Source organism: Macaca thibetana, chromosome 8, assembly GCF_024542745.1.
Source record: "Macaca thibetana thibetana isolate TM-01 chromosome 8, ASM2454274v1, whole genome shotgun sequence".
NCBI lineage: Eukaryota > Metazoa > Chordata > Mammalia > Primates > Cercopithecidae > Macaca > Macaca thibetana.
The window spans coordinates 135,138,905-135,164,521 of record NC_065585.1 but is presented as its reverse complement, the minus strand read 5'-3'; the positions used below and the strand labels follow the sequence as shown (position 1 = coordinate 135,164,521).

The window sequence follows — 25,617 nt, the reverse complement described above, 5'->3', positions numbered from 1 at the left end:
TGAGAGCAATAAGTCTCTTTTACTTAGTAATGATGATCAATGGGAATTCTGATTGGTGGCATCTGGTAACAAACTTGACTTCAGCTACTTAAAGGATGTGGACCAAAAGATCAGATCCCAGGTGCTTCACATGAAATCCCAAAGGAAGGGCTTTACAAAGGCATGTGCCAAGGAGAGCCTGTGATGCTCATGTAAGACTCTCAGTCAGCAAATATCCCTTGAGCATCAGCGGCTGTCAGGTTGTAGGCTCAGAAAACAAATAACTCAGCAACTTACAGAAGCCAGCACTGCAGAATTCAGAGGAATAGAGAGTATAGGGCATGAATGAAGGATATGGAATTTGGCATCAGCCTTGTTGCTCAATCGGTTTTGACTTTGATTAAGGTAAATAATCTGTCTAATGTTCATTTTTTCCTTAATGTATATTTCTGAAAAAAATATTTAATGGTAAGTGGGACTTAATAGGATTAATGTGACTATTAGTTATTATAATGGATGAATATTTCTTAGTAATCAATTCATATTAGCTAATATTAGTACAGTAAATCTTTATGTGTTTTGAGAATACTGTCTGGTCTATAGGAGTTATCCAATTAATAGCACTTCTGTGATGTCATACAATGCTGCCTCCAACCTATCATAAATGGGAAGAACACATTAATGTTCTCATTTTACAGAATGCCATAGTTTGGTCCATAGGATTAAAGTGTTGCCTCCAAGGATAAAGGTCCAGCATCGTCAAAGCTAGGTTGGAATCACAGGCCCCTTTTTCCAAATCCCTTCATCTGCTTATCACATGGGTCCCTAACCCCTGGGCTGAGGACCAGTACCAGTCCATGGCCCGTTAGGAACCAGGGCACACAGCAGGAGGTGAGTGAACATTACTGCCTGAGCTCCACCTCCTGTCAGATTAGCGGTGGCATTTGATTCTCAAAGGAATGTGGACCCTGTTGTGAACTGTGCACTCAAGGGATCTATGCTATGTGCTCCTTATCAGAATCTAATGCCTGATGATATGAGGTGGAATAGTTTCATCCCCAAATCATCCCTCCATCCCCCACCCATGGAAAAATTGTCCCCCACCTGTTCTTGGTGTCAAAAAGGTTGTCCCCAGTAAGTACTTAATTAAAGTCAAGTGACCCTTTGGAACAGTAGAGGCTTCATGTCCTCCCTGAAGGAGGACTGGGGCAAGGAGAGAGGTGAGAGAGCAGGTTACAAGTGTGGAGAACAGTGTGGAGAGGAAATGTATGAAGACTTTCAGTAGAATGCTGTGTAGACTGTGCTCACTGAAGGGAAGGTTGTAAACATGGGGAATGGCAAGTGAGTTTGGACTGGAAATGGTGAATAAGAAGCTTCCTGAAGATGTTCTAGACACAGCTTCACATCTTGAGGATGAGGGCTTAAGAACAGAAGATGGTGAGTGGAAATGAAACTGCCAAGCACCCTTTTCTCTGTGCTTCCGTGCCCTGTAGGGATTCAGAGCCTCACAATGGAAGCCCTACGATGAGACAGGGATGTATGTCTGGGGATAATCACATTTTGAAAACACGGCCCACCTCTGACTTATTCTTTATGGTTCAATCACATGAGTTAGTTCTTTAAAATGCCTAGTAGGTCTTCAGTGTACATACAGAGTCTGTGTTTTCAATAATCATTTCGGGCTCTTATTTGAGGTTGAGAAAATTACCCTGGTTGTTTGGAGACTCTCACACCTCTCCCTGCATTCTCTGTCCTAGAGTTTGCCGCTGTCATTGCCCACCCTGGACTGCAGTAGCAGAAGCCACATGTGGTGCTCCCAGTAGAGGACAGGATGCTCCGTCCTTGTCTGCCCCCTTCCCTTGGATTGATGGATGCTTCTCGGCACATTGGCCTGAATTCTGCTCCACTCTTCCCTTTTGCAACAGCAATTCCTCTAAATTCAGTGGAGGTCGACCTGACCCTGCGTATTTCTTGTCCCAGTGCCATTTTCTTTACCTGGAATACTGCTCTACCTCTTCTTTTTAAAGTATTGAATTTTTCGATATCTTGTATGTTCCAGTTAAAGATATATCATAAACTCTTTCTTTGCCACTGCAGCCAAAATGGCTAGTTTCTTCATTAGAAAGTAGTAATGCTTCACAAAGCCATGTTTTACCCATGATATTCCCCTGTTAGTTTTAAATGATTTTTATTGATTTTTAAAGCAAGGCTGTCACACGGACTAGGCACACGGGTTCTTTATCCCCATAGGTGTCAGGTTTGTTCTATGAAGTTTTGTAATGGCAATGTAATTTTGTAATAATATGTGGTGTTAGATATGAATAATTAATGTGACCATAGTGAATTTGCTGATCGTCTACTCTTTATTAGGGAGTTGTCTATGCACTATGATCCAATGATGAGTAAAACATGCAACTCACCTTCTACAGTAGGGACGCAAACGTTACAGAAAGCAGGCGAAATGTACAGAATGTAAGATGGTGTGAAATTCTACAGTTTAAAATAAGAGAAGAAGGGGATTGAGGTTTCCAGGGGTAACTAGTTGTAATTTAAAATTGAGAAATCAGCAAAGCCCTCAATGACAAAGGGAAGTTTTAGCAGAGACCCCAGGATCCGGGGTGCAAGAAAGGTGAACTTCTGGGTGAAGTGAAAAAGCCATGTGAGGGAGTCAGCCCAGCCCAGTGGACAGTTAGGAGCAATATGCAGAGTTACAGCAAGCACCACATGACTTCAAGTCAGTGGCAGTTATAGGTACCCAAGGAAGGTTGCCTGGCGATTGCATTCTCAATCTTAATATGTGTCCTTAGCTGTCTAAAGAAGAGGTAGAGCTGGGACCATTTCTCTGTCAGACGTAGATTCATCTATAGTCGCTAAGATCTGTGTTGGGCTCCCCAGTCATGCAACATCTCAGTGGGGTGCCTGGATCCCTGAGCTGCATCTTCAGACAGGCAGAGCCTCAGTCCGGGGCCGAGATCTGCTCAGAATCTGCATGAGGTGGACGTGGTTAACGCCTGCTCCCTCCTCCTGGGGTCTGGGCATTTGTGGTTGGTGTTGGTGGTCATAGAAGTGTCTGGACCATGAGATGTTTTAGTGAAGAATGGTGAATAATCCACTTGAAATGCTGTCTCTTTCTTTGAAGCCTGTAATCTCTCTGTCCCACTCAAACTCCTGTAGCAAGAGCAGCCGTGCACAAACAGGAGAGGACTTCCCTATTTAAGGGTCATTTGGGATCAGGTGTCCTAATATACTGGGTTACTTTCCGTTGGGTATATTAGATAACTCTGGTGGCAAGGGCAGTTGAGAAATTTGGTGGGAAGCTGGGGTTCAGACAGGAGTCCAGGAAGGGTTCCCTCATCTGCCTTGGACAGCCCTGGCCAGGCCCAGGCAGCAACCAACGATAGATTCTCCATGAGTCCTAAGACAATGGACTCCGAGATGCCTGTGTGGTGGCTGAGGCTGAGCTCGCTGCAGCAGGGGAATATTTAAAGCCCCCAGGAGAGCCTGGCCTGCATTTCACAGGATACACTCTGTTAGGGAAGCAAGGACGTGATTGCCATGCACAGGAGAGGATGAGGAACCTTCCCTGAACCAGCCTCCCCAGTACCTGAGCTCTCACCGTAACAACACATCAAAGCCGACTGACTGGGCTGGGATGTTACAGACCACCTGGGGAAGACTGAATATCACCTTGGCTGTGTTTCCAGGCAGAGCAGGTTCTGTTGGGTTTGTTAAGGATGTGCACACAGCATGTGGTTCCCTGGAGCGGACAATTGTCTCATTGCTTGGGCAATGGACAGTTTAAGGCTAAGTTAATGTCTAGGATCATTGGGTCCAAGGACTCCTGAGTTTGCTGCTTGAGACCTAATGTCTCTTGGAAGTCTCTCAGGGAGGTGGCCAAGGTGGCAGCGAGATGGGTGTTCTCAAATACCTTGCTCTTAAGTCAATTCTGAGCAGGCCTAAGAGTCTCCATACACACAGCGTGAGGGGGATGATCACTAGGCACTTGAGATATGCAGGATCGAGCTCCTGTGGTCCCTCATGTGTTATTTGAGGAGAAGTCCTAGGGAGACTCATGCACATTTTAAAATGTACCTCTCTCCACCTTCCTCCTCCTCCTTCTAGTGAGGTAGATGGGATAAGGTTTCTGGAAATGAGAAAAGAATACAGTCACTCCAGAGGCAATAAATACCTATGGTGAAGTTGCTGAACCCAATGTGCAGGCTGGGCAGCCCCTGCCGCCATGGGAGGGTTGTGTACAGCGCTGGTCCAGCAGGCTGGGTGCTCAGGGCCTCCCCTGCAGCTCTGCCTGAAGGCAGCAGGCATTGGGCAGGCACAGTCCTATGAAGGACTGTTGGCAGTGGAGTGAGAGGTGAAGCATCTCCCTCAACCTTAAGGAAGGAGGAGGCATCTGAAGCCTTGCTAGTGGTGGTCACTGTGGCAGAGCAGTGGGGTTGGCTGTCCCTTTGAGGAAGCAGTGAGTTCCTGATGTGTGGCAGGCCTGGGAACTTTAGCATTGGAGGAAGTGAGCAACAGTCTCATCCTAGCATAAGAAAAAATTTGGGCTGCTTAGGGAGACTGAGGCCCTGGTGATGGTTTTAGTTTCTGGGGCATTAGTAGGTGCCTGGAGGGGCCCAAGGATGAGGTGATAGGGGCAAAATATGAAGGGGTGTGTATGTACTGGAGGAAGAACTCTGGGTTCTGGTAATGCCCTGTGTTCTGTAGAATTGAAACCTGGACCTACTTCCTGTGCACAGAACACACTCCAGTCCACAAGCATTTCCCCAGCACTGCATGAGGGTTATCACTGGAGAGCTGGTTAGATTTGGGCATGGGATTATTACAACAGGTCTCCTGAGTCCATAGTTTTTGCATCGCTTCTAGGCCAGCCTTACAATCTGACTGAAGCTCTATGGATTCCTTGCACCATAAAGTAATGGGATTATACTGCAAGCAAATGGTGATCTGAGCAGAATCCCACTCTAAGGAGGTCATTTTTGGGGTAATCAGCAAAGCATGAGGTCAGGGAAACAGTAAGGCAAGGTTTTGGGTAATGGATGTGAGCCAGCGCCATGTCCTGGAGATGGCGAGGTCCGTACCTGTAGCAGTAAGGAGAGGCTGTTTGGTGGTGACCTTGTGGTCAAAGTAATTTTCTTCTACAAGGGATTTAAACAAATAAGTAAGCAAAAAAGAAATAACCCCTTTAAAATGTGTGCCAGGGCATGAACATATACTTCTCAAAAAAAGACGGACAAGAGTCTAACAAACATATGAAAATATGCTTTATATTACCGTACCAGCAGCACCCGGAATGATTTCAGGAGTTCAGGGAGCACAGAATGCATTGCAAGTGGCTCCCAGTCAGTGGTGGCTCCTGGTTCTGCCTTCCTCACCCCTAACCCGGTGTCCTGATGTCCTTCCCTCCCAGGCTTGGCTGCAGCGGTGGGTACTCCAGGCTAGTGCATGGCACTCCATTCCTGGGACCCACTGGGTTCCCAGCCTGTGTTGAGGCTGCACCTGTTTCTTGTCCAGTGGCTTTCAATCTTTCATCCCAAATTTCACAGAGATTCTTCTCTTGCGGTCCCCTTCACATTTGTTTTTGGACTGCCCTAGAACCTAAGCAGAACACTGGAGTTTCAACCAACAGGTGTCTTGTCTAAAAACCTTTGCAATACTTTCTCTTCCATGTTTATGCATAGTCCCCACCCGCAGCCCGATTTTCCCATTCTTTCCACCAGTGTCAACACCCAGTGACAGTAGACATGGCTTAAGCTGCTCTTTCATACACACGCTTTTGAATTTCCAGGGAATATTGAAGTGAGTCTGAACTCTCCAGAAGAGCCTTGTCATCATCAGGTTGGAGCAAATATTCTGGAGAAGCTGTTGCTGAGGGTGCAGGTGTGGGCGTGAGAGGAGAGAGGCCTCCAGGAGCAGCAAGGATATTCCCACACACGCTGAGGCTGTCCAGTGGCCCCAGCAGACACAGTGTGTGTGGACCTTGTGCAGGCACCTGGGACATGGTTTGGACCCAGTGGGGAAGGGCAGTCGTGGAACACGGTGTGTGTGTTAGTGTGGGTCAGGGCGGGGTTGCATTGGGGTGAGATCTGAGGAGGACCATGACTTTCCAGCTTCTCACAGTGCACCTCCCTGTCCCTGCCCTCAGTTCTTTGTCCACCATCCTGCAGGGAGGGTCCTGGTGCTGCCAGTGCCACACAGAGACTCCCGGGCCTGCAGATCCAGCTGGGACATGCAGGAACTCCAAGTTCCCTGCAGTTTGTCCAACTTTTCCAGCTGCCTCTCACAGGTTGTCTATGTATCTGGTGTTGTCATCTATAGCAATTTTACAATAAACCATGAAGGAATAACTTCCTTGAACTGTTTTAAAAAGTGGCTCTAAATCCCTGACTCTTTTCACATAAGAATGGAGGTGAAATTCTCTCCTGTTGAATATAGCTTGGGTGACATCTTGACCAGTAGAACACAGCTGACTTTGCACCGTGCCATTTGCTGGGTTCAAGTCATAAGAAGTTTTTATCTTTTGCTTCCTCTGTATTGGATGGTGCTGCAGGCTGAATGTTTTTGTCCCTCTGAAATTCATATGTTAAAATCCCTACCCCAGGTGATAGCACGAAAAGGTGGGGCTTTCTGGGGGATGATGAGGTCAGGAGGGTGCAGTCCTCATGAATAGGATTAATGCCCCTGAGGAGAGGTCACAGAGAGCTCCTTCATTCCTTTCCTCAGGTGAGGAAGCAGTGAGAAGGTGCCACCTAAGAAACGAAAAACTGGTCCTCACCAGACACCAAATCTGTTGGCACCATGATTTGGACTTCTCAGCCTCAAGAACACTGAGAAATATATTTCTGTTGTTTATAAGTTATCTGGTGTACAGTATTTTTTTTCCAGCTCCCCACATATACTAAGATTGCTAGTGCCTTTGATGCCCAGATACCATGCTTGGAGGAAGTCTAAGCATTGCAAAAGGAGAGGAACTGAGCCCAGTTTCAAGGACGAGCTAGAGAACAGAGAGCAACCAGCTTTCTAGGAAAAAGAAAACTCTGATATGCAGTGTTTGTAAATCTCTCTGGTTCAAATCCTCCTAACTCTGAGTGGGATAAAAGTTGTCACACCTATCTTCTGTGTCATGAGCTGGCATGACCTGGCCTCGGTGCATCACAGGGTCTCATCCCTCAGCCTGTCAGAACTCCTACTGAGCCAGCCCAGCACCCCCTCTTCCTGTGCACAAGCATCTGGGCCATGAGGTTTTCAGATCCCAGTAGCACCTCTCCTCCGATGCCTGTGGAGGGAGCCATGTCCCAATTGCAAATGTGTGAATGAAGACCTGATCGTGCTGTTTTAATCCATTAACTTTTGTGTTGTCTTTCATACAGTCCTAGATGAACAGAGGGCATTTCCACAGTATTGGTGAGGAATTGCATATGTACATATTCTGTGTGTGTAAATCTCAACTTCTCTAATATATTGATGAAATAGGAGTGAATTTTCTAGATTTTTTCTCAAAGTGTCACAGAGCCCATTGTGGTGGGGGCGTGGAATTGTGAACTCTATGGAGTGACTGAGAAACCCTCCTCTCCCATTCTTAGATTGAATTTTTCCTGTGTGGAGCAGGGGTAGTGTGGGATCCAGGTGGAGTCTCAACCTCTCCCTCAGTGACAGACTCAGAGGAGGGCATGGGACTCGGGAGTTGGCTGAAACAATGGAGAGAGAAGTAGGGGTTTTCTCCCTGAGATCAGCAATGGAGGCTGTGGGGAGATAACCACAATTCACATGGCTGCCACCTGGGGAGAGAACCCAAGTTAAGATCAAGAGAGAAATGGGGGAATAACAGGTAAAGACAACAAGATCACTTACGCTTTGAGTCCTTCAATGAGAGACTTTATGAAGCCAGAATTCTTTCTTAATTTTCAGGTGTGGCAGTGAAAATGTTAACTCAGCTTATTGTGGTTTCTTAAACTCGAATGCAAAACTCAACTAATATGCCTGAAAATGATATAAAAACATTACCTAGCTCAGATAATCTGAGTTAAAGACGGTACAGTGCATAAGAAGAGGAAATGAGGGCAGATGACAGGTGTCCCGGGTGCAGCCTGGGGAACAGACTCCCGGATGATTCCCATGCACATTTCTGTGGGAGAACAGCCTTACTGGTTCTGATCAGCAGGGACGGAGGATGGCTGTGGGAGAGGCTGGAAGGAGAGCCGGTGACTCAGCGACTGGGACCTTCATACTTGAGATTGAGAGATGGAGGAATTCCAAGTAGTGGCAGGACCATGGGGTGGAGGGCTGGAAACATAGGTGGGGGGTCACTGTCAGCCAGGAGGATACAGCATTGAGAGGTTGGGAGGGTGACTGAGAGGAAATGTTAGAGTGAGCTCTTTCCCTTAGGTTCTTCACGAGTTGTTTGTTTCTTAGTGAAAAAGGAAAAAATTCAGATATTCCTAAAACAGAATGAGTACTTTTCAGATCTCTTTCCTTCTGGGTTTGCTCGTAGCTGGGTTAAGAAAATTAGAAAAGAAATAACAAAAGAAACTTATTTCATTTATTGTACAAAAAAAATTCACCAAGACGTTTTAGAAATGTGAAGGAGGCGCTTATTGAAGATGGTGAAATAGGAATCAGACTGTTGCAGTAGGGAGAGCCATTGGCATCAACTTCCCTGAAGACAAAGGCAGGAAAGGTTGAACCCTGGGTGAGCTAGAGGAGATGCACTGAGGTTGGCGCCCACTCTGTCCTCCCTGAGTTCTGCATGGGCTTCCCCATCCATGCGGTGTCTCAGTGGGGTGCCAGGAACCCTGAGCTGCCTCAGCACCCTGCAGAAACAAGAAGGCTGCCGTGTTCCTGGTGAATCGCTTTCCCTCCCTCATCCCTTATCTCCTCTGAAGCTGTGTTTTCCAGGCAGAATCAGGTTCTCAGAGGTGTTAAGGCAACACAAGAGCATGCGTGTTGCAAAGTGCAGTGGAGCATTTGTGCGTGTGCATTTTGTGGGTGTGAAGATGACTTTATGGGTTTGAAATCCAGGTCTTAGTAGACATGACTGGAGGGTGCTCCTAATGAGGACATCCCGGTGTGGGCTGCTGCACTTTCTGTACCATTAATCCCACCTTTGCTAACAATCCATTTCCCTCTTAAAGTTGTTTCAGTGGATCTCCTTTAACCTTACATCTTAAAAGGCAAATGTGTGACTTGAACACGTTTGATTAAACTCCAATTCTTTAGCACACACCATGCTGGTTTCTCCTGAGGTGGAATGATTTTGTGACTGCATGAACTTTAAACTGACAATGATTGTTTGCCCAGCACACGGGAGCTCTTTGAGAGTGGATCCTGAGCCAATGAGGCAGAGTGAAAAGACAGAGCAGTGGATGGGAGATTGGTGGTGTGATTTGGGCCTTCATTTCCATTTGAGTCTGAAGCCCAAACTCCTGCTTGAAATTCCTAGAATTTGGAATTTTGTTTTGTTTAAAATCCTAGGATTCTGGTAGGTGCATCCCAAGTATCTTGAGACACAAAGACACATCAAATGTGAAAGAGATGTAAAGACAGAAATCTTGCGAGAAGGTATTTATTTGGGATGAGAAAAGGAAATTTAGGGCAAGGTAGAGGAGTAACAAGAATTTCTTTTAACTCTCAAAGTAACTTCTGAGCTTGTTTTTCTTGATTTTGCAAGCTCAGCGGCAACAGATCCGATAGAGTCAACCACAAAAGTCGCAGGACCGCAAATGCCGTTATAACAGACGGCAAATTCCTAGTACGCAAATGCACCTCAAGCCTCTCTCTGACTCTGGGGACACAAAGAGAGCATCATAAATGGATCAGAAGGTCTGCAGTGGGTGGTAAAGGGAATTCTGGAGAAGTCACGTGCTAGCTGAGGAATGATGTTGGCTGCATTAGGGCCGGTAGCATGAACAACCTCAGTCAATAGGAATAAATACACAGAGCAGTGCCGGCCATGCAGTGTCTGAGACTTATTCTCATTTGCTCTCATTTTTGTGCCTCTGCCCCATCACACACACACACCTGAACACACTCTTAGGCTTGGCTCTGCTTTTCAAAAAGTATTCTATAGATACAGTAAAATGTTCTCCTTATAGTGAAGTCTACTTGTATGATTCCAGAAAGAACTAGTCAGACTGTCTATTTATATCTTAAACCTACTGAATTTCCCAGACATATCTTCATTTCAAGTTTTATTATTTAATTTTATTGATTTTCTAAAGTGAAAGGATCATTAAGGAAGTAAAGGAATAAAAGGATTGTTACTCTCCAGGCAGAGCTGCCTCAAGTCTTTAAAGACAGAAAACCTGTTAGATTTCTTTGGCTCTCTATTCAATTTATAGATGAGAAAACCAAGGCCCAGAGATGCTAAATGAAGCCACCTAAGTGACATGGACCATTGAGTCTCGATTCCCGACTCTGTCTCCCATCCATCCCTCTAGACCCTGCAGCTCTGCATGCCGGCCTGTCTCACCTGAAAGCGGAAGAGCGGCGTTTTCAGGCCGTGTAAAGGAATGAGCCATTCCCTGATCATCTGCTCCAGGCTGCTGCTGGGCGGCAGCTTCATCAGCTCTTGCCTGACGTGCCTCTGCCTGAGCGTGCAGGGCCACCAGGAGAAGCATGGCAGTGAGGAGGGCAAAGGTCCTCATGGCTGGAGTGACCTGGAGGAGGAAGAGCAGGAGCGGACAAGTCGGGAGAGAGGAGTTAGCCTGGATTTCTATGTCTGCAGAGAGAAGGCTCAGAGACAGGAAATCTTGAACCTTCTCAGAGAGAGGAGGTGTGCATTTCACTGGAGATTGTATGGGATCCCATTGGTCTCAATGTCCATGTTTTCTTCCTTGGCTCTCCCAGCTTTCACTCTAGTTTGAATCTCTATGTTTAGTGTCTGTGCTGGGTGGAGAGGATGGTGAAGATGAGGAACCTGGCATCTTTTTCCTGTTTCTCACTTCATTACATATTTACTTTTTACTGTTCTACCAAAGGATAACAGCAGTGCTTTGTTCAGTAAGTTCAGGCTACAAATGTCTCCTTTCCTTCAGATGGCCCCACTACTCTCTATAGGTCTACACTCTGGCAGCAGGCATGAATTTCCTGTCAAGTGAAGGGTCATTTATTGCAGGCATCAAGGGCATGACCAGTCTCATGAAGGCATGGGGTGAGTAGCCTCCTGTAGGGGCCAGTGTGAAGAGGACAATGACCCTACCATACGATAGGTGAAATGAACACAGTGATATCGAGGTAAAAAGTTCGTCTACAGCCAAAAATTTATTTTTCCAGCTCCATTGAGATATGAATAAAAATTGAAAATGATTTATATCTACTGTATACCACCTTAGGATTTGACATTTGTATACATGTGGTCCTTTATTGTATACTATATACACAAATCAACTCAAAATAGATCGAAGACCCAAACATAGACCTGAAACCATAAAATAATGAGAGGAACATATGAAGATAACACTTTGACATTGATATTGGTAATGATATCTTCGCTATGACATCAAAGACACAGGCAATAAAAGGGAAAATAGTCAAGTGGAGTTGTGTTGACCGCTAAAGCATCTGCACGTCAAAAAACAAAACAACAAACAACTGAATGAAAAAGCAACCCAGAAAATGAAAGACAATGACTGCAAACCCTAAATGCTAGAAAGGGTAAATATCCAAATACATAAGGAAGTCAAACAACTCAATAGCAAATAACAAATAACCTGATTGAAAAATAGGCTGAGGAGCAGGATGGGCTTTTCTCCACATCAAAGAATGTTTTAAGGAGCTACTGTTGCTCTATTGGACGTGTCAAGTAGGACATGTATATTTAGACAGAAATTCCTTGAGTTTCTCTATTAACTGAGCTGGTAGCCAATGCTCCCAGCAGCCACCAGAGGTTCAGACAGAAAAGCACAGCAGGGAATTCACCCACTAGGTCCCTCTGGGGTGGCCCAGGAGTCACAGGTCAGACTGGGGACACAGCTTCCATGTTGAAACCTCAATGGGAAAGTTTAAGGTTTCTGTTACTTACAGATCCTTGTGCTACGCAGAGTGACCAGAGAGGGCAGACAGCAGTCCTCTGTCCCAGTTCTCCTGTAGCAAGGGCAGTTGTGCACAAACAGGAGAGGACTTCCCTATTTAAGTGTCATTTGGGATCAGGTGTCCTAATATCCTGGGTTACTTTCCGTTGGGTACATTAAATAACTCTTTTGGCAAGGACAGTTGAGAAATTTGGTGGGAAGCCTGGGTTCACACAGGAGTCCAGGGAGGCTCCCCTTATCTTCCTTGGTCAGTTCAGCCCTGGCCAGGCCCAGGCAGCAACCAACGATGGATTCCCCATGACTCCTAAGACAATGGACCCCGAGATGCCTGTGCTGGTGGCTGAGGCTGAGCTCGCTGCATCAAGGGAATATTTAAAGCCCCCAAGAGAGCCTGGCCTGCATCTCACAGGATACGCTCTGTTAGCGAGACAAGGACCTGACCTAATTGACACCCATGCACAGGAAAGGATTAGGAATCTTGCCTGAACCAGCCTCCCCAGTACCTGTGCTCTCACCATAACAAAACATCAAAGCCGATGGCTGGGCTGGGATGTTGCAGACCACCTGGTTGAGACTGAATATCACCTCGGCTTGTGTTTCCAGGCAGGGCAGATTCTGTTGGGTTCGTTAAGGATGTGCACACAGCATGTGGTTCCCTGGAGCGGACAGTTGCCTCATTGCTTGGGCAATGGACAGTTTAAGGCTAAACGAGTGTCTAGGACCATCGGGTCCAAGGACTCCTGAGTTTGCTGCTTGAGACCTAATGTCTCTTGGAAATCTCTCAGGGAGGCGGCCAAGGTAGCAGCGAGATGGGTGTTAGCTTGGATCACCTGGTGCTGTGTGCTCAAATACCTTGTTCCGTAGCCAATTCTGGGCAGGCTTATGAGTCTCCATACACACAGCATGAGTGGGACGATCACTGAGTGCTTGAGATATGCGGGCTTCAGCTCCTCTGGTCCCTCCTGTGTTGTTTGAGAAGTCCTAGGGAGACTCGTTTACGTTTTAAATATACCGCTCATTACCCTCAGTCTCTTTCTCATAGTGAGGTAGGTGGAATAAGGTTTCTGAAAATGAGAAAAGAATCAGTCACTCCTGAGGGAATAAATACCTAAGGTGAGGTTGCTGAACCCAGTGTGCAGGCCGGGAAGCCCCTGTCACCATGGGAGGGTCGTGTACAGCGCCGGTCCAGCAGGCTGGGCACTCATGGCCTCCCCTGAAGCTCTGTGTGAAGGAAGCAGGTATTGGGCTGTGGTGGACTGGGGGCAGTGGAGTGACAGCTGAAGCATCTCCCTCAATCTTAATGAAGGAAGAGGTGTCTCAAGCCTTGTGGGGGTGGTCGCTGTGGCAGAGCAGTGGGGTTGGCTGTCTCTTGAGGAAGCAGTGAGCTCCTGATGTGTGACAGCCCCAGGAACTTCAGCATTGGAGGAAGTCAGCAAAAGTCTCATCCCAGCAGAAAAAGAAAGTCGGGCTGTTTGGGGAAACTGAGGCCCAGGTGAAGGTTTTAGGTTCTAGGGCATTAGCAGGTGCCTGTAGGGGCCTAGTGACAAGGTTATAGGGCAAAATATGAAGTGGTGTATATGCACATGAGGAAGATCTCTGAGTTCTGGTAATGCCTTCATGTCCTTTAGAAGTGAAACCTGGACTTGCTTCCTCTACACAGAACACACTCCAGTCCATAGGCATTTCCCCAGCACTGCATGAGGGTTATCACTGAAGAGTTGGTTAGATTTGGGCATGGGGTTGTTACACACAGGTCCCCCAAGTTCATAGTTTTTGCATAGCTTCTAGGACAGCCTTAAAATTTGACTGAGACTCTATAAGTTCCTTGCACCATAAAGTAATGGGATTACACTGAAGGCAAATGGTGATCTCAGCAAAATTCCACTCAATGATGTCAACCTTGGGGTACCCAGCAAAGCACAAGGTAAAGGAAGCTGAAAGGCAAGGGTTTGGTTACTGGACATGAGTCAGTGGCGTGTCTTGGGGATAGCGAGATCCGTACCTGCAGCAGTAAGGAGAGGCTGTTTGGTGGTGACTTCATGGTCGAAGTGATTTTCCTCTACAAGGGACTTAAAGAGATAAGTAGGCAAAAAAGAAATAACCCCTTTAAAATGTATGCCTGGGCATGAACAGATATGTCTCAAAAAAAGACTACAAAAGGCCAAAAAAAAAAAAAAAAAAAGGAAAATATGCTTTACATTACTGATCATTAGAGAAATGCAATTTAAAATCTCAAAGAGATACTAACTCACACTAGTCAGAATGGCTGTAATTAAAATTCAAATAAATAACAGATATTGACAGGACTGCATAGAGAAGAGAAGGCTTATACACTATTGGGGGAGTGATAAGGATTTCAGGCACAGTGGCAAGCAGTTTAGAAATTTGCCAAATAACTTAACAGAGAACTCTCATTCCACTGAACAATCCCACTACTGGGTATATATCCAAAGGAAAACAAATCATTCTGCCTAAAAGACACACGCACTCGTATGTTCATGCGAGCATCATTCATGATAACAAAGGCATGGAATCAACCTACATGCCCATCCGTGGTGGATTGGATGAAGAAAATGTGGCACATATACATCATGGAATGCTACAGTCATAAGAGAGAATGAAATTGTGTTGTTTGCAGAAAGATGGATGCAGCTGGAAGCCATTATCCTTAGTGAATTAACGCAGGAGCAGGAAACCAGATATCGCATGATCTCACTTATAAGTGGGAGCAACACAGCGGGTACTCATGGACTCATACACATAAACGTGGGAAGAATAGGCAGCAGGGACTGGCAGAGGGAACAGGGATGGAGGAGGGCAAATGTTGCAGGCCTGTCTATTGTGTAGTATGCTTTCTATCTGAGTGATTGGATAAATTGTACCCAAACCCTCAACATTGCCCTATAGATCCACCCTGCATATAGCAAACCTGAACATGGACCCAGGAATCTAAAATGTAAGTTGAAAAATAACAAGATTCATTGACGTGTCTGGTTCCAGTGAAGCTGATATCTCCCTGGATGGTCTCTTGGGCAGGGGCACTGTTGTCTGAGGTAGTGGCCATGCTGGTGTTGGTGGCCTTCCCAAGTGGTCACACAAGAAGTGATGTGGGTTCTGGGAGTTCCGTTTACTGCTGCTGTTGCACAACCTGACAGCTCTTGTGTGTCTGGTTCAGCAGCAGCCGTACCAGCAGCACCCAGAGTGATTTCAGGAGTTCAGGGAGCACAGAATGTGCTGCAAGTGGCTCCGAGTCAGTGGTGGCTCTGAGTCAGTGGTGGCTCCTGGTTCTGCCTTCTTCACCCCTAACCTGGTGTCCTGATGTCCTTCCCTCCCAGGCTTGGCTGCAGTGGTGAGCACTCCCAGCTAGTGCATGGTACTCCTTTCCCAGCCTGTGTTGAGGTTGCACCTGTTCCTTGTCCAGTGGCTTTCAAACTTTCATCCTGAATAACACAGAGATTCTTCTCTTGCAGTCCCTTTCACATTTCCTTTTGGAGTGCCCCAGAACCTTCGCAGAAATCTAGAGTTTAAGCAAGCAGGAGTTTCGCCTAAAGTCTTTGCAACACTTTTTCTTCCATGTTTATCCTCAGTCCCCACCCCCAGTCCAATTTTCCTCTTCTCTCTACCAGTGTCAACACCCAGTGACAGTAGACATGGCTTAAGCTCTTCTTTCATACACATACAAGAAACATTGAAGTGAGTCTGAACTCTCCATAAGAGCCTTGACATCACTGGATTGGAGGAAATATTCTGGGGAAGCTGTGGGTGAGGGTGCAGGTGCAGGCCTGAGAGGAGAGAGGCCTCCGGAGCAGCAAGGATATTCCCACACATGCTGAGGCTGTCTGGTGGCCCCAGCAGATAGTGTGTGTGGACCTTGGGCAGGCCCCTGAGACCTGGTTGTGACCCGGTAGAGAAGGGCAGTCATGGAACACAGCATGTATGTTAGCATGAGGCAGAGCGTTTGCATGGGGATGAGCTCTGAGGAGGACTGGCCACATTGCAGCTCCTCAGAGAGCACCGTCCTGTCCCTCCCCGCATCCGTTTGTCCACTCTCCTGCAGGGAGGATCATGGTGCAGCCTGTGCCACACAGAGACTCCCGGGCCTGCAGATCCAGCTGAGACAGGCAGGAAATCCAAGCTCCCTGCAATTTATCTGCTTTTTCTAGCTGCCTCTCTCAGGTTTTCTATGTGTCAGGTGTCGTTGTCTGCAGCAATTTTACAATAAACCATGAAGGAATAACTTCCTTGAACTGTTTTAAAAGGTGGCCCTAAATCCCTGACTCTTTTCACATAAGAATGGAGGTGAAATTCTCTCCTGTTGAATCTAGGTCGGGTGACATGTTGACCAGTTGAACACACCTGACTTAGCACCGTGCCATTTGTTGGGCTAAAGTCATGAGAAGTTTTTATCTTTCGCTTCCTCTGTATTGGATGGTGCTGCAGCCTGAATGTTTTTGTCCCTCTGAAATTCGTATGTTGAAATCCCTCCCCTGGTGATAGCATGAAAAGGTGGGGCTTTCTGGGGGATGATGAGGTCGGGAGGGTGCAGTCCTCATGAATAGGATCGGTACCCCCGATGAAGAGGTCTCAGAGAGCTCCTTCATTCCTTCCCTCAGGTGAGGAAGTAGTGAGAAGATGCCCTCTATGAACCTAGAAGCTGGTCTTTACCAGACACCAAATCTGTTGGCACCTTGATTTGGACTTCTCACTCTCGAGAACACTGAGAAATGTATTTCTGTTGTTTATAAGTCACTTGGTGTATGATTTTTTTTTTTCAACCCCACATATGCTAAGAATGCTGGTGCCTTTGAAGCCCAGATACAATGCTTGGAGGAAGTCTAAGCACTGCGAAAAAAGAGGAGCTGAACCCAACTGCAAGGATGAGCTAGAGAACACAGAGCAACCAGCTTTGTAGGAAAAACAAACTCTGATATGCAGTGTTTATAAATCTCTGGTTGAAATCCTCCTAGCTCTGAGTGGGATATAAAGTGTCACACCTATCTTTTCTCTCATGAGCTGGCATGACCTGGCCTCGGTGCATCACAGGGTCTCATCGCTCAGCCTGTCAGAACTCCCCCTGAGCCAGTCCAGCACTCCCTCTATCTGTGCGCAAGCATCTTGACCCTGAGGTTTTCAGATCCCAGCAGCACCTCTCCTATGATGGCCGAGGAGGGAGCCACGTCACAATAGCAAATGTGTGAATGAAGACCTGATCGTGCTGTTTTAATCCACTACGTTTTCTGGTGTCTTTTTACACAGCCCTAGATGAACAGAGGGCATTTTCACAGTATTGGTGAGGAAGTGGATTTGTACATATTTTGTGTGTTTAAATCTCAGCTTCTCTAAAATCTTGAGGAAATAGGAACAAATTTTCTCAACTTATTCCCAAAGTGTCACAAAGAGTCCATCGTGGTGGGGGCGTGGAATTGTGGACTCTGTGGAGTGACTGAAGAACCCTCCTCTCCCATTCTTAGTGTGAATTTTTACTGTGTGGAGCAGGGGTAGTATGGGATCCAGGTGGAGTCTCAACCTCTCCCCTCAGTGACAGACTCAGAGGAGGGCATGGGACTTGGGAGTTGGCTGAAACAATGGAGAGAGAAGTAGGGATTTTCTCCCTGAGATCAGCAACGGAGGCCATGGGGAGATAACCACAATTCACATGGCTGTCACCTGGGAGAGTCCAAGTTAAGATCAAAGGGAAAATGGGGGGAATAACAGGTAAAGACAACAAGGTCACTTATGCTTTGAGGCCTTCAATGAGGGACTTCATGAAGCCAGAATTCTTTCTTAATTTTCAGGTGTGGCAGTGAAAATGTTAACTCAGCTTATTGTGGTTTCTTAAACTCGAATGCAAAACTCAACTAATATGCCTGAAAATGATATAAAAACATTACCTAGCTCAGATAATCTGAGTTAAAGACGGTACAGTGCATAAGAAGAGGAAATGAGGGCAGATGACAGGTGTCCCGGGTGCAGCCTGGGGAACAGACTCCCGGATGATTCCCATGCACATTTCTGTGGGAGAACAGCCTTACTGGTTCTGATCAGCAGGGACGGAGGGATGGCTATGGGAGAGGCTGGAAGGAGAGCTGGTGAGTCAGCGACTGGGACCTTCATACTTGAGATTGAGAGATGGAGGAATTCCAGGTGGTGGCAGGACCATGGGGTGGAGGGCTGAAAGAAAGGTGGGAGTCACTGTCAGCCAGGAGGATACAGCATTGAGAGGTTGGGAGGGTGACTGAGAGGAAATGTTAGAGTGAGCTCTTTCCCTTAGGTTCGTCATGAGTTGTTTGTTTCTTAGTGAAAAAGGAAACAATTCAGGTATTCCTAAAACAGAATGAGTCCTTTTCAGATCTCTTTCCTTCTGGGTTTGCTTGTAGCCGAGTTTAGAAAATAAGAAAAGAAATAACAAAAGAAACCTATTTCATTTGTTGTACAAAAAAAATTCACCAAGACGTTTTAAAATGCGAAGGAGGCGCTTATTGAAGATGGTGAAATAGGAATCAGACTGTTGCAGTAGGGAGAGCCATTGGCATCAACTTCCCTGAAGACAAAGGCAGGAAAGGTTGAACCCTGGGTGAGCTAGAGGAGATGCACTGAGGTTGGCGCCCACTCTGTCCTCCCTGAGTTCTGCATGGGCTTCCCCATCCATGCGGTGTCTCAGTGGGGTGCCAGGAACCCTGAGCTGCCTCAGCACCCTGCAGAAACAAGAAGGCTGCCGTGTTCCTGGTGAATCGCTTTCCCTCCCACATCCCTTATCTCCTCTGAAGCTGTGTTTTCCAGGCAGAATCAGGTTCTCAGAGGTGTTAAGGCAACACAAGAGCATGCGTGTTGCAAAGTGCAGTGGAGCATTTGTGCGTCTGTATTTTCTGGGTGTGAAGATGACTTTATGGGTGTGAAATCCAGGTCTTAGTAGACATGACTGGAGGGTGCTCTTAATCTGGACTTCCTGGTGTGGGCTGCTGCGCTTTCTGTACCATAATCCCACCTTTGCTAACAACCCATTTCCCTCTTAAAGTTGTTTCAGTGGATCTCCTGTAGCCCTATGTCTTAAAAGGTAAATGTGTGACTGGGACGCGTTCGATAAAACTCCAATTGTTCAGTACAGAGCATGTTGGTTTCTCCTGTGGAGGAATGATTTTGTGACTGCATGAACTTTAAACTGACAATGATTGTATGCCCAGCACACGGAGCTCTTTGAGAGTGGATCCAGAGCCAATGAGGCAGAGTGAAAATACAAAGCAGTGGATGGGGAGATTGATGGTGTGATTTGGGGCCTTCATTTCCATTTGAGTCTGAAGCCCAAACTCCTGCTTGAAATTCCTAGAATGTGGAATATTGTTTTGTTTAAAACCTTAGGATTCTGGAAGGTGCATCCCAAGTGTCTTGAGGCACAAAGACACATCAAAGGGGAAAGAATGTAAAGACAGAAATCTTGCGATAAGGTATTTATTTGGGATGAGAAAAGGAAACTGAGGAGAAGGTACAGCAGTAGCAAGAATTTCTTTTAACTCTCAAAGTAACTTCTGAGCATATTTTTCTTGATTCTGGAAGCTCAGCGGCAGCAGATCCGGTGGAGTCAACCACGAAAAGCGCAGGACCCAAGGTGACATTATAACAAACGGCAGAATCCTCGTGTGCAAATGCACCTCAAGCCTTTCGCTGACTCTGGGAACACAGAGAGAGCATCGTAAATGGATCAGAAGGTCAGCAGTGGGTGGCAAAGGGAATCCTGGAGAAGTCATGTGCTAGCTAATGAGTGATGTCGGCTGCATTAGGGCCGGTAGCATGAACAACTTCAGTCAATAAGAATAAATACACAGAGCAGTGCTGGTCACACAGGATTTGAGACTTATTCTCATTTGCTTTCATTGTTGTGCTTCTGCCCCATCAGACACACACCTGAACGCACTCTTAGGCTTGGCTCTACTCTTAGAAACGGTTGTATAGATACAGTCAAATATTATCCATGTAATGAAGATGACTTGTTTGAATCCAGAAAGAGCTAGTCAGACTGTCTCTTCATATCTTAAACCTACTGAATTTCACAGACATATGTTGATTTCAAGTCTTATTTTTTAATTTTATTGATTCTCTAAAGTGAAAGGATCGTTAAGGAAGTAAAGGAATAAAAGAATGGTTACTCTCCAGGCAGAGCTGCCTCAAGTCTTTATAGACAGAAAACCTGCTAGATTTATTTGGTTCCCTATTCAATTTATAGATTGGAAAACCAAGGCCCAGAGATGCTAAATGAAGCCATCTAGGTGACAAGGACCACTGAGACTCGATTCCCGACTCTGTCTCCCATCCATCCCTCTAGACCCTGCAGCTCTGCATGCCGGCCTGTCTCACCTGAAAGCGGAAGAGCGGCGTTTTCAGGCCATGTAAAGGAATGAGCCATTCCCTGATCATCTGCTCCAGGCTGCTGCTGGGCGGCAGCTTCATCAGCTCTTGCCTGACGTGCCTCTGCCTGAGCCTGCAGGGCCACCAGGAGAAGCATGGCAGTGAGGAGGGCAAAGGTCCTCATGGCTGGAGTGACCTGGAAGAGGGAGAGCAGGAGCGGACAGGTCGGGAGAGAGGAGTTAGTCTGGATTACTATGTCTGCAGAGAGAAGGCTCAGAGACAGGAAACCTTGAACCTTCTCAGAGAGAGGAGGTGTGCATTTCGTTGGAGATTGTGTGGGATCCCATTGGTCTCAATGTCCATGTTTTCTTCTTTTCTCTCCCAGCTTTCACTCTAGTTTGAATCTCTATGTTTAGTGTCTGTGCTGGTTTGGAGAGGAGGATGATGATGAGGATTCCTGTTTCTCACTTTACGAAATATTTACTTTTAACTCGTCTAGCAAAGGATAACAGCAGTGATTTTATTCAATGAGGTCAGGTGACAAATGTCTCTTCCTGCAGTTGGCCCTACTACTCTCTGTAGGTCTACACTCTGGCAGCAGGCATGAATTCCTATCAAGTAAAGAGTCATTTATTGGAGGCATCAAGGGCTTGACCACACTCCTGAAGGCATGGGGTGAGTAGCCTCCTGTAGGGGCCAGTGTGAAGAGAACAATGACCCTATCATATGATAGGTGAAATGAACACTGACATATCGAGGTAAAAAGTTCATCTACAGCCAAAAATTTGTTTCCAGCTCTATAGAGATGTGAATAATAATTAAAAATGGTATATATCTACTGTACTGCACCTTAGGATTTGATGTTTGTATACATGTGGTCCTTTATCATATACTATATACACAAATCAACTCAAAATGGATCGAAGACCCAAACATAGACCTGAAACCATAAAACGACGAGAGGAATATATGAAGATGACGCTTTGACGTTGATGTTGGTAATGATGTCTTTGCTACGACACCAAAGACACAGGCAATAAATGGGAAAAGAGGCAAGTGGGGCTGCCTTGACCTCTAAAGCATCTGCAAGTCAAAAAAGAAACCAACAAACAAATAATCAACTGAGTGAAAAAGCAACTCAGAAAATGAAAGATAATAGTTGCAAACCCTAAGTGGTAGAAAGGGTAAATATCTAAATACGTAAGAAGTCAAACAACTCAATAGCAAATAACAAATAACCTGATTGAAAAACAGGCCAAGGAGCAGGATCAGCTTCTCTCCAATAAAAGGATGTTTTAAGGAGCTATTGTTGTCTCTGTTGGACGTGTCAAATAGGACATGTGTAATTAGAAGGAAATTCCTTGAGTTTCTCTATTAATTGAGCTGGTAGCCAATGCTCCCAGCAGCCCCCAGAGGTTCAGACAGAAATGCACAGCAGGGGATTCACCCACTAGGTCCCTCTGGGGTGACCCAGGAGTCACAGGTCAGATTGGGGGCACAGCTTCAATGTTCAAACCTCGACAGGAAAGTTTAAGTTTTGTGTTACTTACAGATCCTCAAGTTAGGCAGAGTGAAGAGAGAGGGCAGACAGCAGTCCTCTGTCCTGGGTCTCCTGTAGCAAGAGCAGCCGTGCACAAACAGCAGAGGACTTCCCTATTTAAGAGTCATTTGGGATCAGGTGTCCTAATATCCTGGGTTACTTTCCGTTGGGTATATTAAATAACTCTGGTGAAAAGGGCAGTTGAGAAATTTGGTGGGAAGCTGGGATTCAGACAGAGGGTCCCCTCATCTTCCTTGGTCAGCCCTGGCCAGGCCCAGGCAGCAACCAACGATGGATTCTCCATGACTCCTAAGACAATGGACCCCGAGATGGCTGAGGCTGAGCTTGCTGCATCAAGGGATTACTTAAAGCCCCCAGGAGAGCCTGGCCTGCATGTCACAGGATACGCTCTGTTAGAGAAGCAAGGACACGATTGACACCCATGCACAGGAGAGGATGAGGAATCTTGCGCTGAACCAGCCTCCGCAGTACCTGTGCTCTAACCATAACAACACATCAAAGCCGATGGCTGGGCTGGGATGTTGCAGGACACATGGGGGAGACTGAATCCCATCTCGGCTTGTGTTTTCAGGCAGGGCAAGTTTGTTGGGTCGTTAAGGATGTGCACACAGCCTGTGGTTCCCTAGAGCAGACAATTGCCTCATTGCTTGGGCAATGGACAGCTTAAGGCTAACCGAGTATCTCGGACCATCCGGTCCAAGGACTACTGGGTTTGCTGCTTGAGAACTAACGTCTCTTGGAAGTCTCTCGGGGGGCAGCAAAGGTGGCAGCAAGACGGGTGTTAGCTTGCATCACCTGGTGCTGTGTGCTCAATTTCCTTGCTCTCTAGCCAATTTTGGGCAGGCTTATGAGTCTCCATACACACAGCCTGAGTAGGATGATCACTGTTTGCTTGAGATGCACAGGATTTAGCTCCTGTGGTCTCTCATGTGTTATTTGAGGAGAAGCCCTAGGGAGACCAATGCACATTTTAAAATGTACCACTACCAACCCTCCTCCTCCTTCTCCTAGTGAGGTAGATGGGATAAGGTTTCTAGACATGGGAAAAGAATGTAGTCACTCCTGAGGCAATAAATACCAATGGTGAGGTTTCTGAACCCAGTGTGCAGATTGGGCAGCCCCTGCCGCCATAGGAGGGTCCTATACAGCACTGGTCCAGGAGGCTGGGTGCTCAGGGCCTCCCCTATAGCTCTATGTGAAGGCAGCAGGCATTGGGCTGTGGAGAACTGGGGGTAGTGGATGGAGAGGTACAGTGTCTGTCTCAACCTTAAGTAAAGAGGAGTTATCTCAAGCCTTGTTAGGGGTGGTCACTATGGCAGAGCAGTGGGGTCAGCTGTCCCTCTGAGGAAGCAGAGAGTTCCTGATGTGTGGCAGGCCCAAGACCTTCAGCACTGGAGGAAGTGAGCAACAGTCTCATCCCAGCACAAGAAGAAATTTGGGCTGCTTAGGGAGACTGAAGCCCTGGTGATGGTTTTATTTCCTGGGGCATTAGTAGGTGCGTGGAGGGGCCCAAGGATGAGGTTATAGGGGCAGAATATGAAGGGGTGTGTTTGCAAGTGAGGATAATCTCTGGGTTTTGGAAATGTCCCATTTCTGAAAGAAGTGACACCTGGACCCGCTTCCTGCACACAGGGCACACTCCAGTCCATTAGCATTTCCACAGCATCGCGTGAGTGTTATTACTGGCACAGCTGTTTAGATTCGGGCATTGGGTTATTACACACAGATCTCCCATATTCACAGTTTTTGCGTAGCTTCTAGGGCAGCCTTACAATATGACTGAGACGCTGAGAGTTCCTTGCATCTTAAAATAATGGGATTACACTGAAGGCAAATGGTGAGCTCAGCAAAATTCCACTCAATGATGTCATCCTTGGGGTACCCAGCAAAGAACGAGGCAAAGGAAGCAACAAGGCAAGAGTTTGGATCCTGGACATGACTCCACACTATGTCTCGGGGATGGTGAGGTCCGTACCTGTAGAAGAAAGAGAGGCTGGTTGGGGGTGACCTCGTAGTCAAAGTGATTTTCCTCTACAAGGGACTTAAACAAATAAGTAAGCAAAAAAGAAATGACCCCTTTAAAATATGTGCCAGGGCATGAACAGATACTTCTCAAGAAAAGACATACAAGAGGCTAACAAACATGAAAAAAATGCTTTACCTTACTGATCATTAACGAATGTAAATTAAATCCTCAAAGAGACACCATCTCACACTAGTCAGAATGGCTGTTATTAAAAAGTCAAAAATAACAGATATTGGCAGGAATGCATAGAGAAGAGAACAGTTATACACTATTGGGGGAGTGTTAATGTGTTCAGGCACAAGTGGCAAGCAGTTTTAGAGATCTGCCAAATAACTTAACACAAAACTCTGATTCCACCAAGACACATGCACTCATATGTTCATGCGAGCATCATTCACAATAACAAAGACATGGAATCAACCTAGATGCCCATCAGTGGGGAACTGGCTGAAGAAACTGTGGTACACATACACCATGGGATACTGCAGTCATAAAAGAGAATGAAATTGTGTCGTTTGCAGCAAGATGGATGCAGCTGGAAGCCATTATCCTTAGTGAATTAATGCAGGAGCAGAAAACCAAACATCACATGATCTCACTTGTAAGTGGGAGCTACACAGTGGGTAATCATGGACTCATGGACATAAAGGCAGGAAGAATTTCCCAAACCATAAAGGCAGGAAGAATTTCCCAAACCAGCAGCTCCCAGAGTGATTTTAGGAGTTCAGGGAGCACAGAATGCACTGCAAGTGGCTCCAAGTCAGTGGTGGCTCCTAGTTCTGCCTTTCTCACCCCTAACCCAGTGTCCTGATGTCCTTCCCTCCCAGGCTTAGCTGCAGCGGACTGGGAGAGGGACCAGGGAGGGAGGGAGGCAAATGTTGTTGACCTGTCTATTGTGTAGTACACTGTCTATCTGGGTGATGGGGTAAGTTGTACCCACACCCTCAACATCGCCCTATAGATTCACCCTGCATATAACAAACCTGAACATGAACCCAGAAATCTAAAATAAAAGTTGAAAAATAATGAGATACATTGTTGTGTCTGGTTCCTATGAAGCTGATGTCTCCCTGGATGATCTCCTGGGCAGGGGCACTGTTGTCTGATGTTGGGGCCATCCCGGTGGTGGTGGTCTTCCCAGGTGTTCACATAAGAAAGGATGTGGGTTCTGGGTATTCTGTTTACTGCTGCTGTTGCACAACCTGTCAGCCTCTGTGTGTCTGGTTCAGCAGCAGCCGTACCAGCAGCACCCAGAGTGATTTTAGGAGTTCAGGGAGCACAGAATGCGCTGCAAGTGGCTCTGAGTCACTGATGGCTCCTGGTTCTGCCTTCCTCACCCCTAACCCAGTGTCCTGATGTCCTTCCCTCCCAGGCTTAGCTGCAGCGGTGAGCACTGCAGGCTAGTGCATGGCACTCCATTCCCAGGACCCACTGGGTTCCCAGTCTGTTGAGGTTGTACCTGTTCCTTGTCCAGTGGCTTTCAAACTTTCATCCCAACTAGCACAGAGATTCTTCTCTTGCAGTCCCTTTCACATTCTTTTCAGACTGCCCTAGAACGTTGGAAGAACTCTGGAGTTTAAGCAATCAGGAGTTTTGTCTAAAAGTCTTTGTAGCGGGGGAACCCGCCCCCGATAATTCAATGTGGGTTCTTTTCTGTTTCCCTTAGT

General features: G+C 46.5%; 1 protein-coding gene and 1 pseudogene across 4 annotated transcripts in view; both read right to left on the bottom strand.

Annotated features, from left to right (window-relative positions):
* The window catches only part of LOC126961111 (defensin alpha 4-like), an 84,532-nt pseudogene that overhangs the window by 23,259 nt on the left and 35,656 nt on the right, over positions 1–25,617 (bottom strand).
* Positions 9,541–25,617, bottom strand: part of LOC126961099 (rhesus theta defensin-1/2 subunit B) — a 44,398-nt gene continuing 28,321 nt past the window's right edge. The window contains exons 1-3 of one of the 4 annotated variants that reach the window (XM_050801152.1): positions 12,014–12,129; positions 10,463–10,649; positions 9,541–9,775 (exon numbers count right to left, since the gene is read on the bottom strand). In XM_050801152.1, the coding sequence (XP_050657109.1) occupies positions 9,720–9,775; positions 10,463–10,637 (231 nt within the window). In that variant the 5' untranslated portion in view covers positions 10,638–10,649; positions 12,014–12,129 and the 3' untranslated portion in view covers positions 9,541–9,719. Of the gene's footprint in view, positions 9,776–10,462; positions 10,650–12,013; positions 12,130–19,453; positions 19,689–20,372; positions 20,560–21,913; positions 22,032–25,617 lie in introns of those variants that run through there. The other 3 variants (XM_050801147.1, XM_050801144.1, XM_050801150.1) reach the window with 3 other exon arrangements.